At 36.9% G+C, this 17018-nt stretch overlaps 1 protein-coding gene across 3 annotated transcripts in view; it reads right to left on the reverse strand.

Annotated features, from left to right (window-relative positions):
- LOC136034140 (titin homolog) overlaps positions 1–17018 on the reverse strand; it is a 166138-nt gene that overhangs the window by 104389 nt on the left and 44731 nt on the right. For all 3 annotated transcript variants that reach the window (XM_065715318.1, XM_065715316.1, XM_065715317.1), the window contains exon 6: positions 14232–14441. In XM_065715318.1, coding sequence (XP_065571390.1) covers positions 14232–14441 — 210 coding nt within the window. The remainder of the gene's footprint in view (positions 1–14231; positions 14442–17018) is intronic.

A 17018-nucleotide genomic window follows, 5' to 3' on the forward strand; every position in this document is an offset into this window, starting at 1 on the left:
TCTAAGCGTTTTCCATGATTTTAGGTTCCCCCACCCCAAACTCCCCCCAATGTCACCAGATCCGGTCGAGATTTAAAATAAGAGCTTTGAGACATGATATCCTTCTAAATATCAAATTTCATTAGGATCCGACCACCCGTTCGTAAGTTAAAAATACCTCATTTTTTCTAATTTTTCAGAATTAACCCCCGCCCCAGCCAACTACCCCAAAGAGAGCGAATCCGTTCCAGTTATGTCAATTATGTATCTAGGACTTGTGCTTATTTCCCCACCAAGTTTCATCCCGATCCCTCCACTCTAAGTGTTTTCCAAGATTTTATGTTCCCCCTCCCAACCTCCCCCCCCCAGTGTCACCAGATCAGGTCGGGATTTAAAATAACAGCTCTGAGACACGATATCCTTCCGAACATCAAATCAAACAGTTCGTGGTAACGAACTGTAGTAAGGAGCGACCCAGCTCAATAGTAAACGAAACTCTAAAAAACGGAACTTTGATAGTACAAAATACGTCAAAAGAATCAGATTTTTATGCTGTTTTTAAATATATAAGTTTCATCAAATTTAGTCTTTGTCATCAAAAGTTACGAGCCTGAGAAAATTTGCCTTATTTTGGAAAATAGGGGGTAACACCCCCGAAAATTACACCATCGCATTCAGCGTATCAGAGAACCCTATAGAAAAAATTCCAAGGTCCAATCTACAAAAATGTGGAATTTCGTATTTTTTGCCAGAAGACAAATCACGGGTGCGTGTTTATTTGTTTTTTGTTTTTTTTTTTTTTTCCAGGGGTCATCGTATCGACCAAGTGGTCCTAGAGTGTTGCAAGAGGGCTCATTCTAACGGAAATGAAAAGTTCTAGTGCCCTTTTTAAGTGACCAAAAAAATCGGAGGGCACCTAGGCCCCCTCCCACGCTCATTTTTTTCCCAAAGTCAACGGATCAAAATTTTGAGACAGCCATTTTGTTCTTCATAGTCGAAAACCATAATAACTATGTCTTTCGGGATGACTTACCCCCCACAGTCCCTGGGGGAGGGGCTGCAAGTTACAAACTTTGACCAATATTTACATACAGTAATGGTTACTGGGAAGTGTACCGACGTTATCAGGGGGATTTTTTTGGTTTCGGTGTGGGGTTCAGGGGAGGGGGCTATATGGGAGGATCTTTCCTTGGAGGAGTATTTCATGGAGGAAGAGAAATTCAATGAAAAGGGCGCAAGACTTTCTAGCATTACTATAAAAAAAACAATGAAAATATAAACATGAAAAAGTTTTTTCAATTGAAAGTAAGGAGAAGCATTAAAACTTAAAACGAACAGAGATTATTACGGATATGGAGGGTTCTAAAAATACTTTAGCATAAAGAGCGAGGTATTTAGGAGGAGATAAATACTTCGCTCTTTATGCTAAATTTTTTTTTAATAATTTCAACTATTTATTCTACGGCCTTTCTGATTCAGGGGTCATTCTTAAAGAATTGGGATAAAACGTAACGTAAGTTACGTAAGTTATGTACGTTTGTTACGTAAGTTAATTCTTAAGTTACGTTTTTTTTTAAATAGTAAAAACGTTCGTTAAAAATTAAAAGATCTAGTTGCCTTTTTGAGTAACGGAAAAATTGGAGGGCAACTAGACCTCCTTCCCCACCCCTTATTTCTCAAAATCGTCTGATCAAAACTAAGAGAAAGCCATTTAGCCAAAAAAAGAATTAATATGCTAATTTCATTTTAGTAATTTATGTACGGAGAGCCAAAATCAGACATGCATTAATTCAAAAACTTTCAGAAATTAAATAAAAAAAACAAGTTTTTTTTAATGAAAGTAAGGAGCGACATTAAAACTTAAAACGAACAGAAATTACTCCGTATATGAAAGGGGCTTTTCCTCCTCGACACCCCGCTCCATGCGCTAAAGTTTAATTCTTTCTCGCAACTCTACTTTTTAAAACAATAAAAAACTTTAGCGTAAGGAGCGGGGTGTTGAGGAGGAAAAGCCCCTTTCATATACGGAGTAATTTCTGTTCGTTTTAAGTTTTAATGTCGCTCCTTACTTTCATTAAAAAAAACTTGTTTTTTTTTTATTTAATTTCATTAAGATCTGATAACCCGTCTTAAGTTAAAAATACTTCATTTTTTCTATTTATTCCGAATTAACGGGCCCCCCACTCCCCCCAGTTGGTCAAATCGGGAAAAAGACTATTTATAATTTAATTTGGTCCGGTCCCTGATACGCCTGCCAAATTTCATCGTCCTAGCTTACCTGGAAGTGCCTAAAGTAGCAAAACCGGGACCGACAGAATTTGCGATTGCTATATGTCACTTGGTTAATACCAAGTGCCATAAAAAAAGTTAACAAGCATGCTAACAAAATTTCAACAGAGAATAGAGCGAGGTTCTGTGCACCTTTACAGCCCAATTGACTAAATAATCTATATATATATAAAAATAAGTTGTCTGTCTGTCTGTCTGTGGATCAGGTGACGTCATGTTTCTGTGTCGGCTGACGTCATGTTTTCGACTGACGAAATTACGAAATTACATTGGGACACAAATGACGACCAGGACACCGGCACATAGGGAATATAAATGACGACCGGGACACTCAAAGAGAAAGCGACCGGGACACAAGGAATGTTCAATTAGCAATCACCATCAACAAAACACCGTCAACAAACCATCACAAATGACGACCGGGACACAGGAAGTATAAATGACGACCAGGACATAAGTAAAAAAAAAAACTAAAAAAAGGTAAAAACTACAAAAAAACTAAAAAGAAAAAAACAAACTAAAAACTAATAAAAAAATAAAAAAGCTAAAAAACTAAAAACTAAAAAAAACTAAAAAAAGGAAACAAAAAGAAAAATAAAGGAGAGAAACAAAACTAAAAAAATAAAAATAAAAAAAAAATAAAAAGAAAAAAGAAAAAAAACTAAAAAAACTAAAAAAAATGTAAAAACCAAAAAAAACTAAAAAGAAAAAAAGGGGAAAAATACAAAAATTTATTTCATCATTTACCATTTCAAAAACGAATGTATATACAGACTGGGACACCGGAATACAAATGACGACCGGGACACAGGGAATATAAATGACGACCGGGACACAGGGACACAACTACAACGGGGACGCCGGTGGGCACAGGAGGATATATAAATGACGATGGGGACACAGAGAATGTTCGATTAGCAATCACCACCAACAAAGCTCAAGAGCAATCATTAGAATCATGAGGTATAACTAAAAAAAAACTAAAAAAAGGCAGAAAACTAAAACCTAAAAAAAAGACCAATTCAAAAACGAATGTATATACAGACTGGGACACCGGGACACGAATGACGACCGGGACACAAGGAATATCAATGACGCCCGGGACCCTCAAAGAGACAGCAAAGAATGTTGTATATTCGCAAGTTTTACGTAGTTAAAAACATATATATATATATATATATATATATATATATATATATATATATATATATATATATATATATATATATATATATATATATATATATATATCTATATTCACAGGTGGGACATAGGGACACAACTACAATGGCGCGTAACGACTTACGCGCGCGGGGGGGCTTGGGGGGGGGGGGGGCGCGAAGCGCCCCCACCAACTAGGTGTTGGGGTGGCGCGAAGCGCCACCCCAACAGCTAGTATAAAATAAAAAATAACTTGTTTTCATTAGGTGAAGCTACTCTGACCTTTACTCTAAACTTTATATATTACAGTTTTAGCGAAATCAGGTTAATAAGACCACATTCCTCCAGCATTGCTCATTACACTTGTATAAACAATGCATAAAGGTATCCATATGAATTGTATGTAATAGGCTATACATGCATCTTGAGACCCCCTCTAACCCATGTTGGCTAACAAGCAGATTTTAGCATCCAAACCCATATTCGCTTATGAAACATTTTCAGCTATCGATTTTAACCCCATGTTCACCATCCAGAGCACTTCCTATTTTGCCAGGTTGGACTCTTGAATATTGCATAATATTGAAAAGTAAAAAACTTTGTTGTCAAAAAAGAGATTTTTTCGACCTCTTAGCCAGAGAACAGCAATAAAAGAGACGCATAAGGTGCCACTTCTTATGTGAAGCCGATGCCGCTCACATAGTGTTTTGGCTTAAAACTTTTATAAAAACTGGGGTCACAAATTGGCTAAATGGAAAATATAGAATTAGATGCTGTGGAAAGGAAGCAACCACGCCATCAGCTATGCTCCTTCAAATGTCTTGATTCGCAATTTTATCTCTTATGCTAAGGTCATGAGAGCTCAGATAGAGCCAGTTTTTCACCCACGACTGAATAGGCTATGTTTAAGTTTTGGATATTTTGCAAAAATCTGCTTCTTTATTGGTTCAGCGTAAGCTCCCTTATGTCAAAAGTTAAAATTCTTACCTTCCAATGTAACAACATAAGTGTTGCATAAACTCAACATAAGCACTGGTTATGATGACGTTGCACATGTGGGTGTTACGTAATAACAGGAGCACACTAAGATAATACATAATGACAGTGCAGACGTGGGATGTTAAACAATGACGGCACATACGTGGGTGTTACTTAATACTTTAAAAAGAATTTTTCTTCGGGATTTCTTTTCCTTTCAAGGCGATTTTTTTAGAATACATTTTCTTTCAAGACGTTTTTCTCAGGGAGCCTTTATAATCTAAATATATTTGCCCGCATTAGGATTCGAAAGAGATTTTCATCTAATGGAATAGAGCTCTAGACAGCTGGACTATGAAAGCATTTCTAATATTATTATTTGGCTAGTACTTTCTACTTTATAACCTATTCGACGCACAGATAGTTCCCAGGCCCGTTTACTAGAACTCTGCTTTCTGTTGAATACTACATATTATTGAAAAGTAGAAAAAAATTTTGTCAAAAAAGGAATTTTTTCGACCTCTTAGCCAGAGGTACCTTCCAATATAACCACGTAAGTGTTGCATAAACTCAACATAAGCACTGGTTATGATGACTGTGCACACATGGGTGTTACATAATGACAGGGGCACACGTGCGATAATACGTAATAACAGCGCAGACGTGGGATGTTACATAATGATGGCGCATATGTGGGTCCTACGTTATGACGGTACACACATGGGTGTTAAATAATACTTTAAGATTTTTGTTTCTTCGGGATTTTTCTTTTCTTACAAGGCGATTTTTTAGATTTCATTTTCATTTTCTCAAGGAACCTTTTTAATCGAAAGATTTATGTCCGTATTAAGATTTTAGACAGTTGGAATATGACAGCCTTTCTAACATTATTATTCGGGTAATACTTTCTACGTTATAACCTATTCACGCAGAAAGAAATTCCCAGTCCCGTTCACTAGAATGATTTAATGTATCGCGTGTTTTCTTATGATTGCAAGAATTGAAATGGAGGGGAGAAAACAAATTACTAGAAATTGGTTACATTTGAAGTGCACCTGCTTGCTAAGTAATGCGTTAGAGGGTATTATCAGATAACTTTGGGGCTTTTTCAGAACACGTTTTTTGTAATAGTCTTTTACTGTATTGGAACTTGAATGTGCTATCAGAGATAAAACAAAAGCGAAAGCATCATTTTGGCTAAAATATGGTACACCATCACATATGATCGAAAGTCTTTTTTTCCTCTTCACTACACAGAATTTAGCACTTATATTGGAGGCAATCTAGAACGAGCATACCTATGTACATAGGCCACAAGATGCTTAAATGTCATAGATGGTTAAATATTCAAGTTTTATCCTAGAACAGGAAATGTAAAGAATGAAGGCTTTTTATTGTACATAAAAGTTACTTAATGAGAACGAAATTACACGCATTATTAAAACAAAGAAAAAATCAATAAAACTTAACAAAAAGAAAAAATAAAACCTCAAAAAAGCTGATATAGGATAAAATATAAGTTAAAAAAGCGTGAATTAAAGAAAGGCGGTGGTCCTATCAAACAATTTCAGGGGTTGGATGGTTCTTATTAAAAGTAAACTTAAGTCATATTAAGAGATATTTCTGAGAGGCTTTAATGAAAATGCCACATTTCTTTGAGCCAAGACTATGCATATTCACGCCACCGTCACAATATTTGGCTGGCCCACCCAAGCAAGCAATTCCAGGTGGACGGGAAAAGTTTTTATTAGAGGTAAATTTAAGCCATATTAAGAAATGTTTCTGAGATGTCTTAATGATAATGCATCGTTTCTATTGCTCTGTTAGACGTACCTGGAAGAAAGAAGAGACACAATTTTGCATTCGGTTATTTTTGTCAGCTTTTAATGAAGATACCCCGTTTCTTTGACTATATGTTATATTTCAGTACCCCTCCACTGAAAAATTCTTTTGATACCTCCCAGCTAAACTTTAAGCTGTAGAACGTGTCAGTCCAAGGCAATACCCACCATGTGACACTCAATGGCCGACACACAATACGCTCTGGCAAGCATTATTACACATATGGCATTTTAAAGCATTTTCTTGCAAAAATATTCGTTTACACTAGAATCGATCGTCTAAACTTAATGAAAAATCCCCAATAACATTTTTCTCATGACTCCTGGTAATTCTCACCAACGTGGTACAGCTTAACGGCCCGATGACATCCTCTGGTGAATACTATCACACCAAAGTGTTGTTCCCGTAAAAATAACTTCATAAACTAAAAATAACCATTCTTTTTATTTGAACTGCAGAGACTTAACGTTTCATTGTTAGGTTGCGACGTTCCATGGCACTTCCTGGGCTGTGACACTCAATGGCCGACACACGGCAGCCTCTGACAAGCATTATTACACACATGGCATTTTTCGGGCATTTTCCTGCAAAAACATCTGTTTACACTAGAATCGATCGTTTAAACTGAATGAAAAATTCCCAATAATGTTTCTCCTGGTGACTCGTAGCAATTCACGCTAGCGTCGCAAAATATACCTGCCTAGTGGCACCATCTATTACCCACCATCATCACTTGAGCGTTTTCTGACGTTTGAATATCCCGATAGATAATATTTATTTGAACTGATGGAATATAGCTTTTCATTATTACATCGTAATACTACAAGGCACTTACCGCCAGAGTGGCACCCAATGGCTGGATCGTGGCATCCTCTGGAACGCATTATCACACCTTAAGTATCTTCAGACATTTTCAAGCAAAAAATAGCCACATACACTAATATCAATTGTTTAAACTAAAAAGAAAATCTCCAATAATGTTTTTCTTATGACTACTAGCAATTGAGGTCATCGTGCTACAATCTACAAAACCGGTGACACCCTCTGGCTCACATTATAACACCTAAAGGTGTTTATGCCCTTTTCCTCATAAAGGATGACTTTAGAAACTAAAAATGACCATTGTTTTATTTGAAGAGCGGAAACTTGCCATTTAATAGTTAAATTACGATGTCCCATGGCAATTCCCAGACACACAGCACCCTCTAAACAGATGAAAATCTTTGTCGAATCCTAATGTAGACAAAAGCTTTAGATTATAAAAATACCCTAAGAAAAACGTCTTGAAAAAAAATGAAATCTAAAAAAACACTTTGAAAGATGAAAAGGCCTTGAAAGAAAAAAGAAATCCCGAAGAAAAAATCTCTAAAAGTATTATGTAACACTCATGTGTGCGCCGTCATTACATAACACTCACATGTGCACTACCAATACATAACATCTTACGTGCGCGCCACCATTACATAACATCATGCGTCGTCATTACAAAACACCCCACGTGTGCGTTTTCATAACGTAACATCCCATGTCTGCCTCCGCCATTACGTAGCACCCACATATGCACCGTCATTACGTAACATCCCATGAGTGTGCTGTCATTATGTCATTCCCAAGAAATCTACCGAGTCACTTGAGATTACGTCACCCCAAATAAATCTATCATGTCACACAAGATTGCGTCATCGTTAACACAGATAAACATTCCCTATTATGTAACAATCAAAGAAATCCTGAGTTGGCGGCCCCTGAAGGTTTTTACCCAACATCATTAGGTTTTAAGTAATTAGCACCAGCATCTCTTAGAAAGTATCCCCTATTACGCAATAAGCACCTGCATCTCTTAGGAAATATTCCCTATTACGTAACATGCACCTGCATCTTACCCTGGGGGATCGCCGTTAAAAATCTTCGTCATCTTAAATCAGGAAGAAGTAGCGACTATGGAGTAAGAAGTAGGGGCTATGGGCATCCTTAAAGTGCCTACAGGGATACTACTGGTATGTCACTGAAGTGTCCGTCTGAGTGCCACCTTAGAAAAATAAGGATACTTTTACGACTGTAAGGCTATTTTTGAGCTGCTTGGTTCGACATTTTCCTTCCTCCTTGTTTTCAGGTTTGTTCTCTTAGTTCCTTTTCCCGAAATTTTTAAGCATACTTTTTATATTCGAATTCTATGCTAAATTTGTGCTTATAAACCGTTTTTAGCTCGATGTAGGACATGGCATTAGACCTAAAAACACACCGTGTGTGATCCGAATGACATGAAATGTAAGAGACCTAACTGTATTGAAGTTTTATTTATCAGCCTAGAAAGTCCACTTATATATGGAATTTTTACTCAATTTAACTCAATCTTCTAAAATAATGCACAACTTAAAAAGGAGCCCAACCAGACCCCAACTGTCCATACTGACATTACTGCAGCGGGTAAGGGTGCAGAGAAGCTCCTTCTGAAGTTTGTAGTTCTAGGGGTGCAAAGGCAATAGGCCTTTAAAGGCTGAGCTCAACCCAGTTTGGGTGGTCCTGCTCCACCTTTAAACAAAATATTAAATATAATGACTCTCAAAGTCAGTCAGTGGTGGCAAATGTATTCGACTAGATTTACAAGTAAGTAAATTAAATTTTTAAAATAATATTTTTTTTTTACTTTGCAGGCTCAACAGTCACAGGGCAAAATTGAATATGGATAATCTGAAAGGTCAACACATCCCCTCGATTCTTGATGGGAAGTTTTTTAAGATCATCAATTTGGAACATTAGTAAGGTTTGATCTTGGCAACATGTAAGAATTGCCCAAACAAGACTATCAAAGGATCTCTTAAGGTCGCTACAAACTTTCTCAAGCATCTCAAGGTCGAATTATAAGACACATCAGTCGTCCGAAAATAGGTTTTTGTTTGGTAATTATTATCTAATTACCAGGATCTTTCAACAGCCTTAACTGTCCAGTAATTATGCACAACTGCGTTTAAACTTCAGAAGCACAGTTGCTGACAGTTAGACAGAAAGAGGTGAGCCTTGGCGAGGCTTTGGAGCTCAATCACACTAGGGACAAAGCAGATAGTTACTTATATTAGTTCCATCATTTTTCAGCTAATTACCATCTTAAACAAAAGAATAAATAAATTACTGCAGTTAGCTGCCTGTTATGTTGCCAAACAAACTGTGAGCTATGATTCATATCAACATGTAGAACATTCTCTTGTTTCTCTCAGGCAGGCACGAAATTGCTGTGGGGCAAGGAAGCAGTTGCCCCCCTCTCTTCCTGCATAATGTTTATCTTTGAGTTTTACCTTCTCTGAAATAATTGTTTAAAAGGAATAAACGAGAATGTTACATTTTTTAATAATATATTTTTATATTACAATAATTTCAGAGTGTTTTCAAACCGTTCACTCGTCCCTTAACAGATAACTTTCACCACTTTAAACAATTTTTTTAATATAATATAGTTGGCCTGATTTTGATGTTGTCTCATATTCTTGCAGCCCTCTCCCAAAGGAAAGGGGATAGCGACAGCTTTGACTACACGTTGCAAAAGTTTTGAAAATTTGCCCCTCCCCCCCACTACCAGGCTTCTTCTGTATTCACGCCGCTCGTCTTAGGCCTTAGGTTTAAGAAAATTTTCTTTGCTCTTAGGCCCGAGGCACTAAATTGAAATTTTAGTTACCAGGCACCTAAATCATGAAAACTAAAACTCATGCCAAATCTTTCAATAGCTTGATGAAAATATGAATACGTGCAAGAGGCTTTAGATGAGTTACTACCATCATATTTTTAACTGTTTGAGCAAACTGTAGGGCTAATCATACTTGGTCCAATTTTTTTTCATTACCATCTTAAATCCTCTGATCTTCATATTCTTTGAATTCCAACATAAGCCTAAGCTATTTCAATGCATCTGCAATGACTTCCATTTTTGTATTTAAAAAATTGTTTTTTTTTGTAGCATGTCTACCCTCACGCGCATCAGGCATTTGTCAAATAGAAGGAGGAAGCAGAAAAATAGGTTTCTGAAAGGAAAAGACTCCTAATGGATGATGAAGGAAATGAAGAAAGCATGGAAGAGGGGACACTACAAGATCTATTTTCGTTTACGGAAGTGATGATAGTGTCAGTGATAAAGAAGTAAATATAGACACTAGTCTCAAAGCTGAATTCTTCGAACTTCTTCAAGACAAGAGAGAGACCCTCGATTCTCTGGAAGACTACACGAAAGTTGGAAAACTGTTTAAGCAATTTAACGCCCCTCTATCATCATCTGCACCTATTGATCGCCTATTTTCTGTTGCAGGAGATGGATTGACTGCAATAAGAAACCGCTTAGAAGATGCTAAGTTTGACAACCTTATCTACTAAAAGTAATAAAGATGTCATGACTCCTCATTAAAATAAGGACTTTTTTTCAGACGTTTTTTTTTTCGAAGTAGTGGGATATTAAACTGTGCTATTTTCCATAGTGCTATGGCAAATGTTTAGACGAAGTTTTTATGGTTTAAGTTTGGTCTTCCAGATTCTGGAGCCGGATTCCGGATGCCAGACCAATGACGACCAGTCATCTGTTGACGGATCTGTCAATCTGTCCAAAAATGACCGATCTTCATTGGTCCAGATTCCAGAGCCTGGCGCCAAAATCTGTGAACGAAGATTGAACTTTAGTTTTTTAAGTAAATGTAATGCATGGTTCACACTGGTGAGATAAGCAATGTTACCTCATTACATCCGAATATAATAAAACAGCCACGTAAAGCTAATATTTTGTTCATTTTGACTTCCATATCTTTCTTGACACTTTGACGCCATCAATTAAGCATTCGGATTCGTGATGCATACGAGAAAATAGAACCAAGCTTCATTTTTCTTATTCCTCTTATCAATGTGAATAATGCTTAAAGCGGCGTTCAGATAGGCGACATAAGAAAAAAAATATGAAAAAGATAGAAAAGCATATTTGGAATGACAATTGGATATACAATGCTTGTTGTGTCACCCGTCATGTTCACCCAATGAGGCCGCTATGAAAGTCTATACTGGCATAGTTTTTAGATAATTTATATTATTATAATGGATACAAAGCCAATTTCTTTGTGTTTTTGTTTGCTATAAAGTTCTAATATGGTTGAGCCAGAGTTGTTGCTGGTGGTACTCAGGGCCGTATCCAGGATTCTCCTTCGGAAAGGGTTTTACCAAAAAAAATAGTTTAAAAGGGGGGGGGGGTGCTAAAAACTACCCATCTATGAACTTTCTCTAACAGCCTAGAGAAAGATTAGGACATTTTTTCGACAAATTTGCAAGTTGGAGAAGCGTTTTCTTTGGGGGGGGGGAGGTCGAACCTGGTAACCCCCTGGATACGGCCTGGTGGCACTAGAATAGACTTCCTCTTTACTTCTCCACTGGATATAATAGAGCAACTAATGTCATTTTCTCTCCTGACGAGTTGACCATATTCTTTACCATGCAAAAAAGCCTTCAAGCCATGTTCTTTCGCACTGTAACATTTACTTCTAGTATTTATTCATTAAGAGCCTTGATTTTGAAAAAAAAATGTTGATGACGTCATTTTAAAATACATCAGTATTGCAATGATGTTGTCATTGCAATGATTTTCATACATGGAAGTTTACATTAAATTGCTTAAAGAGCAAAAAACTGGTAATTGCAAAAATATTTTTATGTATTTTGACAAGAGATTACAACAATTTAAAAACATTAAAAAAGCAAACCAAAAGTTTGAAGCTTAGTAGCAATCATCTTGATTCAACTTGGACTTGACACAATAATCAAATATCTTTAAAAAGATTGAAAAGACATTAAATTGCGTAAAGAGAAAGAAACTGGTAATTACAAAAATATGTGACAATATTTAGTATGAAAGACATAAAAGGTCAAAAATGTGCATCTCCGCTGTATCCTCATTCTCAGAAAGAATAAACTTCACCTGTCGAGCAGGATGTAGAGATCAGGTACTTCGACAACTCAATAAAAATTTCATGGTCAAGCGAGCGGGAAGTGCAGCTCATAACAAAAGTCAGGGGAACTTTTAACTGACTAAAGCCAGTGAGGCGATTCAAAGGGTATTCTGTGATGCTGAAATAGAGGCTATGCCTTTTCTGCACTTTTCAGCAGCAGTGAGTGCAGGAAATTAATAGCAATAAGAAAGACAGATTCTTCCCTTGAAAATAACCACATTCCAAGGATCCTGAATATCAACTGAAAGATGACATTACAAACCAGATTGTCCGTTCTACCTCAGACAAACTCATGGTTACAGACATCAGTCAGCAGCAAAGGTGGTGCCACCATGGGCACATAATCCGTGTATAATCTGTCCCTAGACAGATCCCAGAATGGCAAACTCAAAGTATCCGAAGAAGCGGTCGACCATAGTACACCTTACGTCCCATTTATCAATGGGACCCGTCCAACATTAACACGACGAGCCGACCCAAATGGGAAGATGTCGGAGCAGTACTACACAACCGGGATGACTGGCGGCTCTTCAAGGATGCATTGGGTGCCAGTCATGGCAAAGGAGGGCCCAAGGTAGGTTAAGCAAAAAGAGATCCGTGAAAATGAGTTATCTATTTTGTCATTCAAACTGCTTAAATGAAGTCATTCCCTGCGTACAAGGTATCTCTGCTCAGATACATTATTAAGTATTTAGCTTGCAGAGCTTTGCTTAAATATGGCTCCAATAAATTGTACCTTTGAAAATTGAACACACAAAAAGCTGAGAAATGCATGTCTCCCTGTTACGCGCATTCCCAAAAAGAACAAATCAAGCTGAAGGATATCTGAAAAGTTCCAAGATGAACTAAAATTTACACATTATTGGTTTGAACACATAGCGTAGGCAGAGTACTCGGGCAGGATTTACGATTCACTATTTGGAATCGAGTGTTTGGAATGTACTTCCGATGAGTATCAGGTGGTAGAACTTCTACAGGAAGTTAAGAAAAGATTAAAGAAGCATTTATTGGGAGGGGAGGATGAAGAACCATAGTCTGATTTTTGATATTTATTTTACTTGTTACTATTATATAATAATAATTTATTTTTGACCCGCCAGAAAAAATCAAAGCGGAGTATCAATAAAAGAAAATAAACAAACACTACACAAAACAGAAAAAACAAGAAACTAAAGCAAACGAGTAAGGCCTCTGTGGGCGGGCAAATAATTATAAGTAGACTGGGGTATTTTGCCAGCAAGCTCCGTGAGCTTCAACCCAATATCCGGGAAACTATAAATAGATATGAGGCTCCTATTCCTATACCATGGAGGCAGATACAATAGAAAACGGGAAAACCGGAAATAATAAGAACGAATTGAACTGATATCTTTTTTATGAAAAATAAGGTAAATACCAGAAAGAAACAAAACCGAATGACCTGTAAAAACCGAGTATAATTTAGCAAGAGACTTTCTATTGTATTTACCTCGGTTAGCAACAATTTTAGAGTAACTTAATTGGATTTTCTTCTTGCAATCAGCAATAGCGAGAGTACGTAAGGATTTTAGTGTTTTACTAAAGTTAATTCCCAGCCACCGAAATGAAGAAACCGACGGGATAGAAAAAGATCCACAAATTAGAGGAGTAGTGATATTACTATTAAATGAAAGATATTCACACTTATACTGATCAAAAGAATATCATCCGAATAGGCAAGATAAGAAATATTTACAGAGTTAAGGATGCAAGTAGGTGGGATAGAGGAAAGGACAGATAATATACAAAGTTTGAAAATAGAGGGGGAGAGGACAGCACCTTGCCGGACCCCACGTCGTACTGGAAATATGTGAAATATGTAAATATTTTTTTTAATTATTCAGTTGATTTATTGATATTGATTGTTGTAGTTGTTTGTCCTCAGAGCTTAATTTATCCTTGGACGACTACTTGTCAAATGATTAAATTGTGTATTGTTTTTTTTGTTTAATAAAGTTTAACCCAATACAATTCAAAAACAACCAAATAACTTACTTGTTCAGCAGGCACTCTAGGTTCATTTTGGTTTTCTGAACGCCCATCTTTTTCCTCTTTCTGCTTCTTTTTATTTCTCCGATTTCCTTCCAAAAGCTTTTGCAAAGCTTCAGTTCCTTCTGGTGGGAATTCTGGTGCAACAGCCTTTCTTCTTCCTCTTCTTTTAGGTACAATAATTGAGTCATCAGAATTATCTGGTAAAATAGCGGCCTAAAAACATAATAAAAACGACATGAACCAGCAGCAACTGGACAGAATTCTGACCGGTCCGTAACTCTACCAAATGTGCACAAAGCTACGATGAATGAAGAGTACCTATATAAGCAAACTAAAAAATAAGCACAAAATAGGACCATAAAAAAGAATACAATTGAGAAGTAATATATCATGTAGTAACAATATTCACTACCATAGGAGTATACACGGCTCAAACCCCTATATACATATGAACACAGAAGAAACGTTCTTAATGAATGTCGTAATGTCTCGGCAATTGAGCCGGGGTGACAGGTCCTTACTCAGGGGAGGAAGGATCCAGGCCCATGCCCCCTCCCCTCCATATGCAAATTTGTTTACACATTTCCCTGTGCTCTTCCATGTTCAATTCACCATTGTAGTGTTGATTCAAATTCACATGATAAATTGTACTGATCTAAGAGTTCACTTTAACAAACTGTAAGTAAAGAGCGACTCGTTCAAAAAGTAACACTAAAGATTAATTTTTTTATACAAAATTAACACGTCAAATAACAGGGTTTTATCGAAACTGCAAACATTTAATATTCAACAAGTTTAAAGCTACTCATCAGAAGTTATGAGCTTACAAAAATTTTCTTGATTTTAGAAGGAAAACATCACCAAAATAGAATATGATCTTAAGGACAATCAAATCATGGAAGCTACACAACAATTTTGGCCCATAGAGAACTAAAATGACACCAGATGATGTTTTAGCGCCAAAATGGCTCCAAATTTATTTTATAGTACTCAAAACCCTATATCATACTTACAATCACAACCCTATACCATACTACATACAAACTTTAATCTTTGGAATATGTTCGAAAGAAATCTTGAAATTTACACAAAACTCCTCAACGTAGGAAAAATGGCAATCGCCAGGCAACCGTTAACATACAGCCATTTGATCTCTGGCACAAGCGAAGACCAACTAAGGTCAAAGAATGGTCACACAAGAATATTATCTGTAGAAAGGTTAAAAAGAAAATGATATTTGATCATCGCTTATTAATTACTCTGCACAACCGTAGACAGAACGCGACGTTCCTGAAGGTGAGTTCCTCGACTACTGTACATCGTTCACGGTTTATTAACAAGTTATTATCAACCACAATTCCAACGAAGAGCTGGTAACCATTAAACCAGGTAGTTCCTAATAGTGAACCGCTCTTTACTAGGTTCATAGCCATAAGTTCTGAACGTTGTTCTACTTAATATTACTGAATTGCATGAGTCTAAGAAGCCGTAGTAAGTAGTAGCAGAAGAGTAGCAGTGGTAGATGTTAGAAGCAGTACCAGGTGGATGTTTTCTGCACAAGCTACAATTTTATTAGCAACACCATTAATTCGCAATGATTAACATTTAGGACCAGTTCATGAAGAATATGAGAATGAGTCTGGATTATTTTAAGTTATTGAATTATAAGTATGAATCTAAATTATTTTCATGAGGCCATCTACCAAAAATAGGGGTTAAATCTTTTCGAAACCAGTAAGAAAGTTGAACTTGAACTCAAGTTTTTTAAGGACTAGCATGAATTCAATCAATATTCTAGCCACGTTGTCAACATGGCTGACCCACCCTAGCAAGCAATTCCAGAGGAGGAGGGTTGTTATTAGATATAAATTTAAACACAATTACAAGGTGTTTTTGAGAGATCTTGATGAAAATGAATGATTTCTATTGCTCACTTAAAAGCAACCGCAAGACAAAAACACCTTATTGCATTCGGTTAGTTCTGAGAGGTTTTAATGAAAATGCCACGTTTCTTTGAGCCAAGGCTATGCATAGTTGGCGCCACCGTGGCAATATGTGGCTGGCCCAACCCATAGCAATCAATTCCAGAGGGGGAGGCTTGTTATTATAGATAAATTTGACCCATATTAAGAGTCATTTCTGAGAGGTCTTACTGAAAATACCATGTTTCTTTGAACCAAGACTATGCATATTCACACCACCGTGACAATATGTGGCTGGCCCACCCTAGAAAGCAATTCCAAGGGGAAGGGTTGTTATTAGACATAAATTTAAACATATTCAGAGTTATTTCTGAGAGATCTCAACGAAAATGCCTCATTTCTTTGACTGGGTGTTAGATTTCACTCCCCCGCCCAGCAAAAAATTCTTTAACACCTCCCACCTTAGCTTTAAGCAGTAGAACATGTTAGTCCAAGTAATTCACGCCGTTGTGACAATAGGTGGATGACCCATGATATCCCAGTGATACATAATGTCATTCCTAAGACATTGTACTGATATTTTCAAGATAAAAATATGATTCAAATCCAATACTTCGTGATTTCGAAACCCAATCCTCTGTGATACATCATATAGATCCCCATCACCATACCACACTATAACTACCCCTCTGGCACCTTCTAGCACCCCATCATCATTCCCAAGACATTTTCCAGATATTTTCTTGTTAAAAATCATGCATTACATGCAAAGGTTCATGTTTCGCAACCCAACAATCCGTGATACGCCATGTTAATTCACGCCACCGTGCCACACAATTACTGGCCCCCTCTATCACCCCTTATCATT

Source organism: Artemia franciscana, chromosome 12, assembly GCF_032884065.1.
Source record: "Artemia franciscana chromosome 12, ASM3288406v1, whole genome shotgun sequence".
NCBI classification, from domain to species: domain Eukaryota; kingdom Metazoa; phylum Arthropoda; class Branchiopoda; order Anostraca; family Artemiidae; genus Artemia; species Artemia franciscana.